This window comes from Salmo salar, chromosome ssa14 (assembly GCF_905237065.1).
Source record: "Salmo salar chromosome ssa14, Ssal_v3.1, whole genome shotgun sequence".
In the NCBI taxonomy this organism is placed as follows: domain Eukaryota; kingdom Metazoa; phylum Chordata; class Actinopteri; order Salmoniformes; family Salmonidae; genus Salmo; species Salmo salar.
This window is the reverse complement of record NC_059455.1, coordinates 23,660,071-23,673,729: the sequence shown is the minus strand read 5'-3', so window position 1 is coordinate 23,673,729 and position 13,659 is coordinate 23,660,071. Positions and strand designations below refer to the sequence as shown.

The 13,659-nt window shown below is 47.9% G+C and overlaps 1 protein-coding gene across 8 annotated transcripts in view; it reads left to right on the top strand.

Moving 5' to 3' along the window:
* The window catches only part of LOC106569261 (E3 ubiquitin-protein ligase RNF220), a 156,138-nt gene that overhangs the window by 138,530 nt on the left and 3,949 nt on the right, over positions 1-13,659 (top strand). For 4 of the 8 annotated variants that reach the window (XM_045694099.1, XM_045694098.1, XM_014140452.2 and 1 more), the window contains 6 exons: positions 1,007-1,190; positions 1,310-1,365; positions 1,490-1,604; positions 8,476-8,584; positions 10,777-10,977; positions 11,228-11,302. In XM_045694099.1, coding sequence (XP_045550055.1) covers positions 1,007-1,190; positions 1,310-1,365; positions 1,490-1,604; positions 8,476-8,584; positions 10,777-10,977; positions 11,228-11,302 — 740 coding nt within the window. The remainder of the gene's footprint in view (positions 1-1,006; positions 1,191-1,309; positions 1,366-1,489; positions 1,605-8,475; positions 8,585-10,776; positions 10,978-11,227; positions 11,303-13,659) is intronic. The other 4 variants (XM_045694102.1, XM_045694101.1, XM_045694100.1 and 1 more) reach the window with 1 other exon arrangement.

Below are 13,659 nucleotides of genomic sequence, written 5' to 3'. Positions count from 1 at the left end.
TAACCAGCCGCTGGCAGCTGACACAGCCCCTCCCTCTCTCTGCCGCTGACAGCCTCACCTGGCCAACAATACTTCACAGGAAAGGAGGGAGAGATGGCAGCATCTCAACATGTCCATTTCAATCAATGTGCTTGACCAGCAGGTTTAATAGACTCAGATCTTTGTTACCCTGCTGGTCGACATGTGTAGAGAGAGGGATAGGCAGGCAGGGTCTTAGAGGAAAGACTACTGTTCGTTGGAGGCCTGGTTTGCAATGTCATCCCATCTGAAATGGCAGAAATGAATGTTTCAGAGGTTGTGTAGTATATACCAGCCATACTCAACTGGTGGTCTGCATCCGGACCCAGAACGGGCTCCTGTGTGGCTCAGTTGGTAGAGCATGGCACTTGCAACGCCAGGGTTGTGGGTTCGATTCCCACAGGGGACGAGTACAGATGAAAATGTATGCACTCACTACGGGGGTGTTAAATGCTGATAAACTAGATGTACTCCACCAGCTCTGTCACTACTGTAAGTTACTCTGGATAACCTATCAGAAATGCCCAGTTTATCAACTAGTAGCATATCTAGCTATCTAAATCTTGTAGTTATCATGGTCAGATTACGTGCCCATGGGCCTTGACCCCCTGGGGGCCCCCATCGATTTTGTTGAGTCACTTCGGTATCATATGAACTCACATAAGACATGGAAAATTTGTAGATTTGAAGGAAATTACCTTTAAAACTGCAAAATGTTCTCTCCACCAACAAGAGGGGTGTGAAAAGTTTGAACAGTGGGGTCGCATGGGTTGCGAGGTGGGGGTTTGTTACTACGCCGATAAATGACATTATCCATCCAGACCTTTGCCACTTCCGTGACCGGATCTTCCCAAATAGTAGTTGAGTAGCCCTGGTATGTACAGTATTTACATACGTGGTTATTTTCCTCCTTAACATTGACAAAAGTTGCATTGTCTGAAAGAGCCTAGACACTGACGCCCACCTCTGCCCCCCTCCCTCTCCTCAGGAACAGGCTTTGCCATGTGCAGCACGAAGGAAAACCACGACAGCGACGCCGACCTGGATGTGGACGGAGACGACACGCTGGAGTACGGCAAGGCCCAGTACACAGAGGCAGACATCATTCCCTGCTCCGGAGAGGACCAAGGAGAAGCCAAAGAACGGGAGGCCCTGCGCGGGGCGGTGTTGAAGTAGGTTCTCACTCCTACTCTACTGTACGCTAGTAAACTCTACTCTATTGACTCCTTCTGCTTTGTGGCGTTGAGCTCCTTCTCAAGACATAGCAATGTGTTTCTTTCTGCTCTTCCAGTGGCGGAATGCCATCCAACAGAATAACGCCAGAGTTCTCCAAATGGGCCAGTGATGGTGAGTTGAGGCTTGAAACAAGATGTCATCCTCTGTATTTATGGTTACCCTATTGACATTTTTTGACCGTATTGATGAATGTTGAGGTCGGTGCTAATATCTCCCCGTCTATCTCTCTCTGCAGAGATGCCCTCTACGAGCAACGGGGAGAGCAGCAAGCAGCAGCCGCCTCAGGAGCCCAACGCCGCCTGCTCATCCTCCAACGCACCCCGGACCTGTAAAAACAGTGAAATAGAGAAGTAAGAATCATCCCCCCCATACTTCCTACCCTCTCTTCTCAGCCCCCTACACACACACACACACACACACACACACACACACACACACACACACACACACACCTGCCCAGGCTGAAATCCAACCACTGCCTCCCCCAGCTCTCTCATATCACGTTTCTATTACTCTCAGATGAGTTTCTTTCCTTCCTTCGCCTGGCCTGTTATGTCATAAATGATGCATTTTGTGTGGTCATTTTTTCCTCCTGCGTTGAATCTAGCGAAGTCTCACTTCATCCCCTGGTCTGATCACAGGAGGGTTCCACTGTATTGATCCCCTCTCTGTAGCTGTTTACTCCATCTGGGCCAGACACACAGCACCACGCAGGAATCCTAATATCACCCCACACACTACCTCCCCCTTTTGCTACCTAGCCGGCTACCTCCCCAATTCATTACAACCTAATCATGTGGAATTGTTTGCCTAGCTGGTGCTCTACCATCCTTCAGGAGTGTTCACTTAGTGGAAGGTGGTGCACACATACACACACACACACTGGGCCTGGGGAGAAGTAGCAGGTTGGCAGACCTCCTAGTGTAGTAGAAACACCGTCTCCCCTGCCTCCCTACCAAGCACCAGATAAATGTGAATAATCTGTGCATGGTAAAGGGCAGCCTCTCTAATTCCCTCATCTCCGTGTCCTCATCCATATTCCCCGACAAGCGGTGCCCGGAAGCATGGCCAGCCCCTCTGAATGGGTAATTGGGGTCAGAGTAGCACAGCTAGTGGAGAGAGGGAGGGGACTTTTGTTGATTGCTTGCTTCTGCATGTCTGGCATATTCCTCCTCTTGCTCTCCATTTTGGCTCAGTTGCTTCAGTTTCCCCCACCCCTATCTTAAATGTGGCCACGGGTCGGACACTGCCTTCCATCACAGCCTCTCTGTCTCTTCTTTCTCACTCCTTCCTCACATCTCATTTGACTATTTCCTTTCCTCAGTGTCCATTTCCCCAGTACTGCTCACTCTGACTGAGATAAATGAATGTTTTGGTTTCAACAAAGCAGCCAAACGGCTCCATTTCTTGTTCTCCCTCAGCCGCCATCATCATTGACTTCCTGTGAAGGGCGTAGTAGTAGTACCATCGTAGCAAGTGTTTTATAAATCCACACACACGATTACTTCCTGTTAACACCCGTAGCCGCACACACACTCGTCTCCACTGACTGTGTCCTCTTGGCAGGGCTGCCCTGCCTGTCTGCCTCACCGGCTGGCTAAAGGCTTCATTGCTCAGTTATCGGAGTAGAGTTGCTCTGGCCACATATTAAATATCAGCCTGCTGTTGGAGAACTGAACTGGTGCATAATCAGAGCAGCTTGAGATGCATTGATCTCGGCTATGTCCCAAATGGCACCACCCTATTCCCTACATGGTGCACTGCTTTTGACCAGGGCCCATAGAAAAGTACTGCACCATGAAGGGAATAAGGTCCCATTTGGGACGTAGACCTGATCTGGGCTCATCGGTGCACTGTGATCACGTATCTGGTCCGATCTCTCCCTCCCTCTCCCCTGGTTGAAGGTGTGTGTGTACCCAGGATAAATGTGTGTGTGTGCAGAGTGGGGGGATGAATTCATCATCAGTACTTCCTCTGTGGCAGCGTCATTATGACCGACCGAGAGATGTAAACACAGTGACTGTGTGAGGGATAGTGAGGGAAAGCCTTGTGTCCATCAGGAAAACGGTGTAGGGGTTTAGGCAAAAGGGAGTATGTAGGAATAGTGAGTTTGCGGTGTGTAGATGTCTGTCTGTGTCAGCTTGAAGCTAGACGGGGGATTGTTCCCTAAGTGGTGAGGCCAGAAGCATGACAGCTTAGGAGATTGATTCATCGCTGTAACTATGTTGAAACTCTCTGCCTCCCCTCTCGTACACACACGCACACGCTCACCCTCAGAAACACACCCAGAAACGCACTCACCACAGCCATAGAGAGAGAATACCGCTCTGCCATTATATGAAGGAGTAGGGGTATTAGGCGTGTTAGGCGAACTGGGCATAGATCACTCCTGCTGGTTGTCAGACTGAAGGAAGAGTAGGCCTTAGCCATGAGAAGGGCCTCCTGCCTGCCCCCTGAATCAGCTTTATTAGCTTAGCTATCGGCTGCTCTGCTCCAGACTTGACACACCTGTTTATTTAATATCATATTTCCATCAGCCAGGCAGAGAGAGCGAGAGAGAGAGGTTCCCCAACCAATCTGCTCTGGAGCACTGACTTTGCATCTTAAATGGTACCCTATTCCCTGTATAGTGCAGTACTTTTGATTGTGCCCTATGGGGAAAAAGAAAGTCAAACGTAGTGCACTATGTCGGGAATAGGGTGCCATTTAGGATGTATCTATAGACAGTCACACTAACTCTCCAGTTGAACCTATATTTCTGACAGATATTTAGCGTTTTTCTCCCTGCCTGCCGTTGTTTTCTGCGAGGCCTTATTTGATCAGGTTCCACAGGACTTTGGGAGGGATTATACGGCGGGAGATGATGTCATTTGTCAAACAGAGAGAAGGGTTCTTCCGGGAATAATAGTTTAACAGTTCCTCCTTACTGCCTGTTGGCTCATTGGGAGGAACAAGCCTGTTTGATTATTTTTACTATTGTCATAGACAAGACAAGGAAGAAATAATCATAATAAGTACATGAGTTGACGTCATTCATTTCTCAACAGTACAATGTTGCTTGTATGTTACATTTTGACTTCTGTGCCAAAATCGAGAAAACAAATGGGCATGCGGGGTTTTATGGGCAATTTCCTGATGGAAAAGAGACTTAATGTGAGAATCCTTTTAAAGAGTCCAAATAAGGGATTGAATGATTTCAGAGGAACAACTTTGCTGTTTGCAAAATGCATATGGCTTTCTCAGCCCTCGATCCCAGATGAAAATGAGATATGTCTCCTTTCGTTACGTTGATACTGTGTGTGTGCTCGTGCGTTTTGCGGTAGTGAAATCTCTGATCTCATCCCAGATGGGTAATGATCTCTTGGCATCGGGGTCTCCAGCCCCACTCGTTCCCAAACAAGATAAATGAGCTCTCCAATGCCGCCAATGTGATTGCTGCAAAATTTCATGCTCAACTTGAAACAATGGCAGAGATTTCCATGTAGCTCCGCAAATAATTGAATCTGTCCTCAATTTATATGTGATGACTCTACCCAACCCCCTCCCTCCTCCTCTGCCTCTCCCCCTTCGGACCCTGTGAGAGAGAGGAGCCCTCCCCCTATAGCCATCGAAGACCCTCCTCACATGCATATGGGGGAGCTGAAGAAATCAGTTGGGACTTTTATTTTCTGGTGTCAGTCTAGTTAAGACCTTAGTTAACAAAGCTGAGGCAGCCATGGACTGTAAGTCTCCCAAATGGCGCAGCGGTCTAAGGCACTGCAGTGCTAGAGGCGTCACTACAGACCCGGGTTTGATCCCGGGCTGTATCACAACTGGCCATGATCGGGAGTCCCATAGGGCAGCGAACACTTGGCCCAGCATTGTCCGGGTTGGGGGGGGGCTATACAAGTAGGCAGTCATTGTAAATAAGAATTTGTTCTTAACTGACTTGCCTAGTTAAATAAAGCTTACATTAAAAATGATAATAGCAATGTCCCACTCTCCATCATTTAATTTTTTTTTGGAATGTGTGGGTTTTGTCAACTAGGCCTATGTTCTGACTTGATCTTAGTCTTCAACAGTATTCACGTTTCTATATGTAAATCTACAATTGAGTTTCCAAGGGTTTGTAAATTCAACGTACATTTTTGCATAGGCCTATCACACAAAGATGTTGTATGTACAGATGACAGAATTAAATGGGTGAATGGGGAAGGAGGTGGACGTGGATTAATCCCCATTTGTAAAAGGCTTTCAGTCCCCTGGGTCTCTCCTCTTCCCTTTCGCCCGTATCTAACTGTAATTACACCAGCCAGTAGTGTGCTCAGGAGGCCACCACTGGCCCTCCTTGCCTGCCTGAGAGATGAAAGGCCTGGATATAGGTGGACGCTAGATGAAGATAACGGGCTGATGGAGATGGATTGCAGGGGGGCAGAGGCCCAGGGAGGGGGGGTGCAGGGAGCCTAGCAAGGCCGGCTAATCAAATGAGAAATGGGCGCGAGGCACAGCCTCTCGCACACATTCAGACTGAACAAAGAACACTTAACGGGGAAGAAGGACGAGCTCCCTCTCTTTCTTTCTCTCTCTCGCTTTCCATCCTGTAGAGGTCAGAGGGGAGGATCACAGCTGAGATGACACACACTGAGTGTACAAAACTCTTTCCATGACATAGACTGACCAGTTGAATGTGCAAGACAAAAATACTTGTGTCAAGAGCACCGGTTTGTGTCAAGAACTGCAATGCTGCTGGGGTTTTCACGCTCAACAGTTTCCCGTGTGTATCAAGAATGGTCCACCACTCGACGGACATCCAGCCAACTTGACCCAACTGTGGGAAGCATTGGAGTGAACATGGGCTGGCATCCCTGTGGAACGCTTTCGACACCTTGTAGAATCCATGCCCCAACGAATTGAGGCTGTCCTGAGGACAAAAGGGGTGGGGGTGCAACTCAATATTAGTAAGGTGTTCTCTGGCTCCATCTTCCCCTTCTGTTGCTTCAGTGATTGTGTTCGGTAGGGAGAACGTCTGAAACGGTGCTACTGAAATAAGGTTTGAGTTTTCCATTCTGTGCCCTTCTGACCACAAGCCCAGGTAGGCCTTCAAAGACCTGTAGTCTGTAGTGTCCCAGCTACACAGAGCTGTTGTAGCAGCCAGGGTCCTCTTTGCATGATGTAGTATTTCAGGTTAGATTGTAAGTCTTGTAAGGTTTTATCTGTACTCAAGGCCACTACAGCTTCAGTGCCCCACAGAGTCCCACTGTGGTCAGAAACCTAGCCCAGGCCTGATTCACGACCCTGTTTTATGCCCACAATGTTTACTTTACTTGTATTTCCCTTAGCATAACGTATAGCCAATAACTCATCTTATAAATAATTTCAAGTTTAGCACAGGTTGTTTGGTGTATTATAAGGCACTATCATAACATGGATTTTTGAGGTGTAGCGTTACAAATGATAGTAGTTTGGAGTCTAAGAAAAAGTTTAGCGAAACGTGAACTGCGTAGACCATCTTCCTTTACCAGTCAAGCTAAATTGTAATAATTTATACACAGGCTTATGCCCAGTAAAGACACTGTTACCTATCCATGAAGACAATAGAATGAGGTAGAGCTGTAATGTGACACTGACAGGGTGTCATTATGTCAAGGTATGCTGAAAGTGGTATATAGATAGTAATAATGGCTATGATCCAGTTTAGTAATGCAGTGCATGCCTGATGTCCAGCCAGCCTGCCTGTCTGTTGTTGGGGTTTGGTTGATTACTTTCAGCCTGGTGAGGTAATCCAGTCCCCTCTGCCTAGTGTGTAGTAAACCAGGGGCACACACACACACACTCCGGTCCACCATCCATCTCTCCAACGGCTCAGGCCTCCACATAAAAAAAGATTAAAACCCCCTTTTATTGCACGAGGGAATTAAATAACTTTTAGAATGTGGTTTCTTATAAATCACTGGCTAAATGAATATTCATTGTCAACCCGCCTCGTGTCTGAGAAAGAGACGAGAAGGGTTGGTCTTTATTGGGAAAAGTTTTACTCAGTGCGGCCCAATGACAGTGTTGGTTGAGTGAACCACCGCAGGGATTTATGAAGCTGTTAAAAGGGAAAACAGCAGGCTACAGAGGACAGCGCTTCTGGGGCTGCTTTATAAGCACGCTAATCAAGACTAAATGCCTTTTTACAAGCTCCTCACTAATAAGAGGAGATTTTAAAGCTTTATTGCCATGGTGTCACAGGACAGGAGACAATGACTGGCCTCTCCTTTCTGTAGCCACGGTCTCTGTCCAGTCAAACGAGTTTCAAGTTGACTTGAGTCACAATCGGCTGCATTTTATTGGACTAACACGAGACAAAGGAACATTCAAGGTCTTGAAGTCATATTCGGCTCAACTCAAATGATGCTACCTTCTGTTAAGAAAGCATGGCATTGGTGTAAGTATCTCTATATGAAAAGACAAAAACAGTGCTTTATTCAATGTAGCTATCACCCTAGGTAAGTAGCCTGTCTATCTCTTCTGTACTGTGTATGTGGTCCTCAGAGCCCTCACTCCTCATTGAACAACCACACAAGGCCGGTACTATAATAAATGAAGCCATAGATAGCCGAGGCAATGGGCCCTCCGACTGACCACTAATCGGAGTGGGGGAGCGTTCTGCCTCCCGCTGAGAGCTGGTCCAATAGTAAATCAATATTGTAGATCAGCGCTCCATCTGGCTGGAAAATGAGCGGATCACCATAAACATCTGGCAAGCGCGGCGTCCTGGGCAATCACTGACGGCCATATTGACTTAGTTATTGCTCGTTCATATGGTGCAGGACAGTTTTAAATGTACATTCTCCAGGCAGGGGCATTAATCAGGGGATATTTAGTGGAGGGCCTGAGAGGTGAGGGAGCTGTAAATCCTGGGTCAGTCAGTGTAGGGATAGGACCTGGGAGGATACAGATAGACAGCTGTTAAATAGGGACGTGTCATGCACAGTATAAAGACAGCTCGGTGTCCCGACAAGCAAGGACTCAATGAAAAGCTTGACCAGGAACAACCATCTCAAAGCAATCAGATACTGGGACTGAGGTAGAAGATTAAGAATGATAACACATAAAATGGCCACCAAATACCTTGGCCTCTGCATCCCTGCAGTGCTGCTACCGAAGAGTTAAAACAAGAGATTCCATCATGTAGTTGTACTGATCCTTTCTCTTTGAGTGTCACTGTGACCCAACCCCAGCTTTTCTTCTTTACAGGATCACAGAGGGATCGACAGCCACCACGTTCGAAGCACTAAAGGCTCGTATACGGGAGCTGGAGAAACAGATCCTCCGAGGGGACAGATATAAGTGTCTCATCTGCATGGTAAGGAACCACTACACCCCTTTCTTCTCTGGCCATCCATGTGCTTTTCTCTCTGTCTCTATGCATGTCTACCATAACAGAGTTTTTGAACCCAAGCAACCCGCCCATCCACTAGTATACCAACTCTTGGGGTGCCTCCCAAATGGCACCCTATTCCCTTTATAGAGCGCTACATTTTTTATTTTATTTTTAGCCCTTTTTTTCCTCCCATTTTCGTGGTATGCAATTGGTAGTTAGTCTTGTCTCATCACTGCAAATCCCGTACGGACTCGGGAGAGGCGAAGGTCGAGAGCCGTGCGTCCTCCGAAACACAACCCAACCAAGCCGCACTGCTTCTTGACACAATGCCCATTTAACCCGGAAGCCAGCCGCACCAATGTGCAGGAGGAAACACCGTACCTGGCGGCCGTGTCAGCGTGCACTGCGCCCGGCCCGCCACAGGAGTCACTAGTGCGCGATGGGACAAGGACATCCCTGCCGGCCAAACCCTCCCCTAACCCAGACGAAGCTGGGCCAATTGTGAACCGCCCCATGGGTCTCCCGGTCACGGCCGTCTGCGACAGAGCCTGGACTCGAACCCAGAATCTCTAGTGGCACAGCTAGCACTGCGATGCAGTGCCTTAGACCACTGTGCCACTTGGGAGGCCCGCAATAGAGCGCTACTTTTGACCAGGGCCCTATGGGCTTTGGTCAAAAGTAGTGCACTATATAGGGACTAGTGTGCCATTAGGGATGCAGCGTTGTGGTGTGCAGGCAGAGGCTTTGTGTTGACATGTACTGTCTGGTGGTTGAAGTGATTCCTGCATGGCCTGAAAGTCAGCCCTCCTCCCTCCCTGCCCCCTGATGTGTGTGTGTCAGAGAGATTCTGTTGCACCAACTATAACTTTGCAACCAGCCCATTGAATTGGCCAATTACCACCCTGCAGCTTTGAGGAATTTCTCTATTTCAACTGATGGTTCATTATCATTTTGGGAGGGGGGTCAATAAGATAACTCCTGTTTTTAGTCATTGATGTCACCTTGGTGATTGGACTCCATCAATGCGTCCAGTTCCTCGAGAGTTGATGATCTGTCATGTCCCTAATGACGGTCTCAGCTGTTCTGGTCTGAGAGAGAATCAGACATCATGGATTAACAACACCTCACACCTGACCAATCAGAATCCTGTCAGAGGTGTTCCTGAGAGTGTGTTGTTGTGGTGGTACTTCACCCATCGTGATAGACCCCACCCACCCTGCCATCCTCTCACCCTGCAGAATGAGTGAAGATGCCAGATGCCTTGGCAACCCCTGCTCCCTAGCCCCGGCCCGGGCCCACGACTCTCAAAAGCAAGCAATTACTGGCGCCTGCCCCTCCTAAAGGTTGTCTCAGCCCCGGGGTGACAGACAGGAGAGGAGAATGGATGCATATTGATAACTCCTGCCCTCCGGTGACCATCGTAAAGCTAACTTGTCATTACTGTCGTCTCCTCCCGTCACAAATCTCACTCAGCCAGGCTTAGGAGTGAAGGAGCTCTGCTCTGAGTGACACACCTGTTTGTTGACTGGGTTTTGTTCTCATTTTTTAGAGGGGTGAGGAAATAGCCTATGCAATGACCTGAAAGTCTAACCCACCAACAAAGTTGGTCAGGAGTTAAATTTGACTGCTTACACCTCATCGCTCATTTTGAAAGACAAAATGGCATGGGCTTGTTAGGCAGTAGAGTTGAGGATCTTTCTCTACAAGCTCGTCAAGGAGTTTGTTTGTAGTCTGTGTTATCTGAACACTTGTTAAAGAATCATACAGGCAGACCACCTCAGCAGGGTCCTTGTCGGTGAATCTCTACCACCTCCTACTGTTGCTTTATGGAACTGGACACTAGATGGATGCATTGGATTTCACATCGTCTTCACATTCAGTGTTCCCTGTTCTGTTTCAGTACATTTCATAGAAAGAGCATATTCTGGCCTGTAAAATGATCTATAGCTTATTTTGACCAGAGCCTGCCACAAGTCTCAAACACATCACAAGAACTGCAACAGAAACTCTTATAGGCCTCTCTCTCCAGTGCCGCCTGATGTTGTGTGTGTGTGTGTGTGTGTGTGAGTGCATGTGTCGGTGTCCGTCCAGTCCGTCCGTACCCGTTTCTTTCTATGCTTTGTAGTCCGCCACATTCTAGTGCTCAGCAGTGCCCCCTCTGTACTTCCCTACAGAGGAAGAGATTCCAAACAGACAGGGCTGAAGACAAGAATCTGGGCCAATGGGGGCGGGCCCTCGCAGTAACAGCGCCAAATGAGAGGCGGGTTGCTGAGAGCTCAAAGCCCCTCCCCCCGCTGAGCATTTACTGTTTGTATAGAGGCTACGTTATGGGCTGCAGCGGCGGCGGGATTAAACGGCTGCTCCCGCTCCGGAGGGTAAGGCTCTCTGTGCTCATCCACCCTCCTTCCCTCTGCCCGTCTGCTCGCTGGGCTGGCCGCCTCCCTCCTCCATGCCTGTGCTTCTAGCTGTGCTGCCTGGTGCTTTGGTTTGGTGCCGTCGTTCGTCAAGACTTGTCCAGTGTTGTGCCGTGTGTGCCTGCAACCGTGCGTTTGTGTCCATTTGTGTCAGTCCACACAGTTCCCCTTTAATCTCTTATGCTAATGTTCTCTCTCCCCCTTGTGGCAGGACTCGTACACGATGCCCCTCACCTCCATCCAGTGCTGGCACGTCCACTGTGAGGAATGCTGGCTCAGGACTCTGGTGAGAACCCAACACCAATCCACCCAGCCTCCACAACACATCACAACACTGCTGTTGCATGGCAACATTACTTCATCACATTACAGCCACTGATTATAGAACAGTTTCATAGTGAGTGAACTTCCCACCTCTCTCTCTCTCTCTCTCTCACTCACTCTCACAACCCTGAAACAAAGAGGTCTAACCTCTGAATTATACCCTCTTAGGTGTAAACACACGAACTTAACACACACATACACACACTCTTGAGCTATGTTTGTTTTCTTATTCGTTTTTCCTAATTTGGTCGTTGGTCAGTGATTAGCCAGTGGAAGCTTTGGATAATGAAGTAAATTATTTAGACAATTTTGTCGCATCTGACCACAAGGGTGTAAGTACCTCTTCTCCTCTTTACAAACACAGTAGTGAGTCCCACCTAACTCATTAACCCCTTATTGTACAGTACAGTAGGCCCAACCAGGCAGGGAAACCTCCAGGAGCTCTGCTCTATGTTTTGAGGAGGATTTGTTGTCACTAAGGCACTCCCTCCTCATCCTCTCCTCCTGTTTTTTGCTACTACACACGGAAGCAATTCATAAGAAAATGTTTCCCAGCCACAGGTCAGCCCCCCTCATCCTCCTCCAATACCCAATATATTAAATATGCTGCTGTGTGGTGGGAGGGAGGGAGGGGGAAGTCTGAGGGGTGGATAACAAATGTGTGACTGCTGCATCAGCTTGTTCCTAATGTGGGCATTCAAATGTCGCCCGACGACAGCAATACAAGCGTTGCGCTTCAGGGCTTCCCTCATCTTGATCAAAGTAAACGCGTGTAGCCATGAGACCTTTTTTCTGAGTTTCATAGAGCACGGCAGCTGGCCACACCGTACACCAGGCTCATTAAGATCAGGTAACTCTTATTTTATTATGAAGAAAAGAAAGGACCTGCCGTCATTTCTTTGTGTTAACAGAGGAGAGATGTAGGAACCTGGTTGTTGGCGCCAGGGTGCAGGGTAGAGGACAGGGTAGAGGACGGGGGGTTCTTAGTGGAAACCCAAGCAGTCTGGATGAGGTATACAACAATATAAGAAGGCGGCTGGTACGGTAGCTAGTCTGTCTGATTTTATTCACTTTCAAAATGAACCTGTAGGCTGTTAAGACAACGAGAGCTTACCAGTTTGGGCTTGGTACAAGACTCCCTAACCGTTTTTGTTACTGCTTGCTGCTGTTATGGAGACCACCTCTACTTAAGGCTACCCGCCATCTCCTTAGCCTGGTCATCTCTAGACATGAGCAGACCTGTTGGGAGCCACAAATCCTCTTTGCACTGTGGTGTGAGAGCTGCTCCGGTCCCCCAGCTGCCCCCGACTCCTGGTTCTGGCAGCACAGAGACTCCACTGTTTGCTAACAGCTGTGTGCTCCCTTGTCTGGCGAAGATTTATTTACCCCTTTCTGCAAGCCAGGGCCTAACCCTGTGCACTCAGGTTTACACACACACACACACACACACACACACACACACACACACACACACACACACACACACACACATGCCCACCACATCAGTGTGTCAGGGCTCAGTGTATGAACTCTGCCCCAAAGTCCAGTAACTCCCACTGTGTCCTCTGCATACTCTGACAAGAACCGTTAGCCAGATAGATCCCAGGTCAGTCAGCGAGTACCTCTCAGACTTTACATACACAGGTCCCTGTGTGCTGGAAGTTGACTCTCACTCTGAGCACACACACAGGTAGTAGACTATACCTCTTCACAGTGTGGCTCCAGTAACCTTCCCCATAACTCTCATTCCTCTTTCCTGTTAATGAGTCAGTGACAGGAGAGCAGTGAAAGCAGGTAGTCCACATGTCTTTCGTGTTTGAGCTGGTGGCGTGTCAGCACTTGTAGGGGGAGGGGTTCAGCTAGATGACACTTGGCAGGCTCAATCAAACGCTCAAAATATTTGAAAGAAAACAAATTTGAACACAGGTCGGATACATGCCATGGTTCAGAGCCCAGATTCACAAAACCTTAAGACATTTCTTCTTAATTGCATTTTTTCCTTAACTATAGACTTATGGAGAAAGTAAAGCAAAGTTGCTATTCCTCAAAAAGGTTCTTGAAAATGTTATTGCGCTATTTCTTATGTTTCTCCTTAAGCAAAAAGTTAAGAAATCTAATTCTTGAAAATACATTTCTTGGGTTTGTTCTTACTTCCAAGATAGCTAAACTGTTGTCTTAAACTCTGGGCAGTGAGAGAATAAGCTCATGAAAGCAACTGAACATGTTTAATTCACTCACAAAGTTTCAGTATTGATTATTTTAAACCCAAGAACATATTTCAGTATGAAATATGCTAACGTGATTGCCATTGCTAGCTAG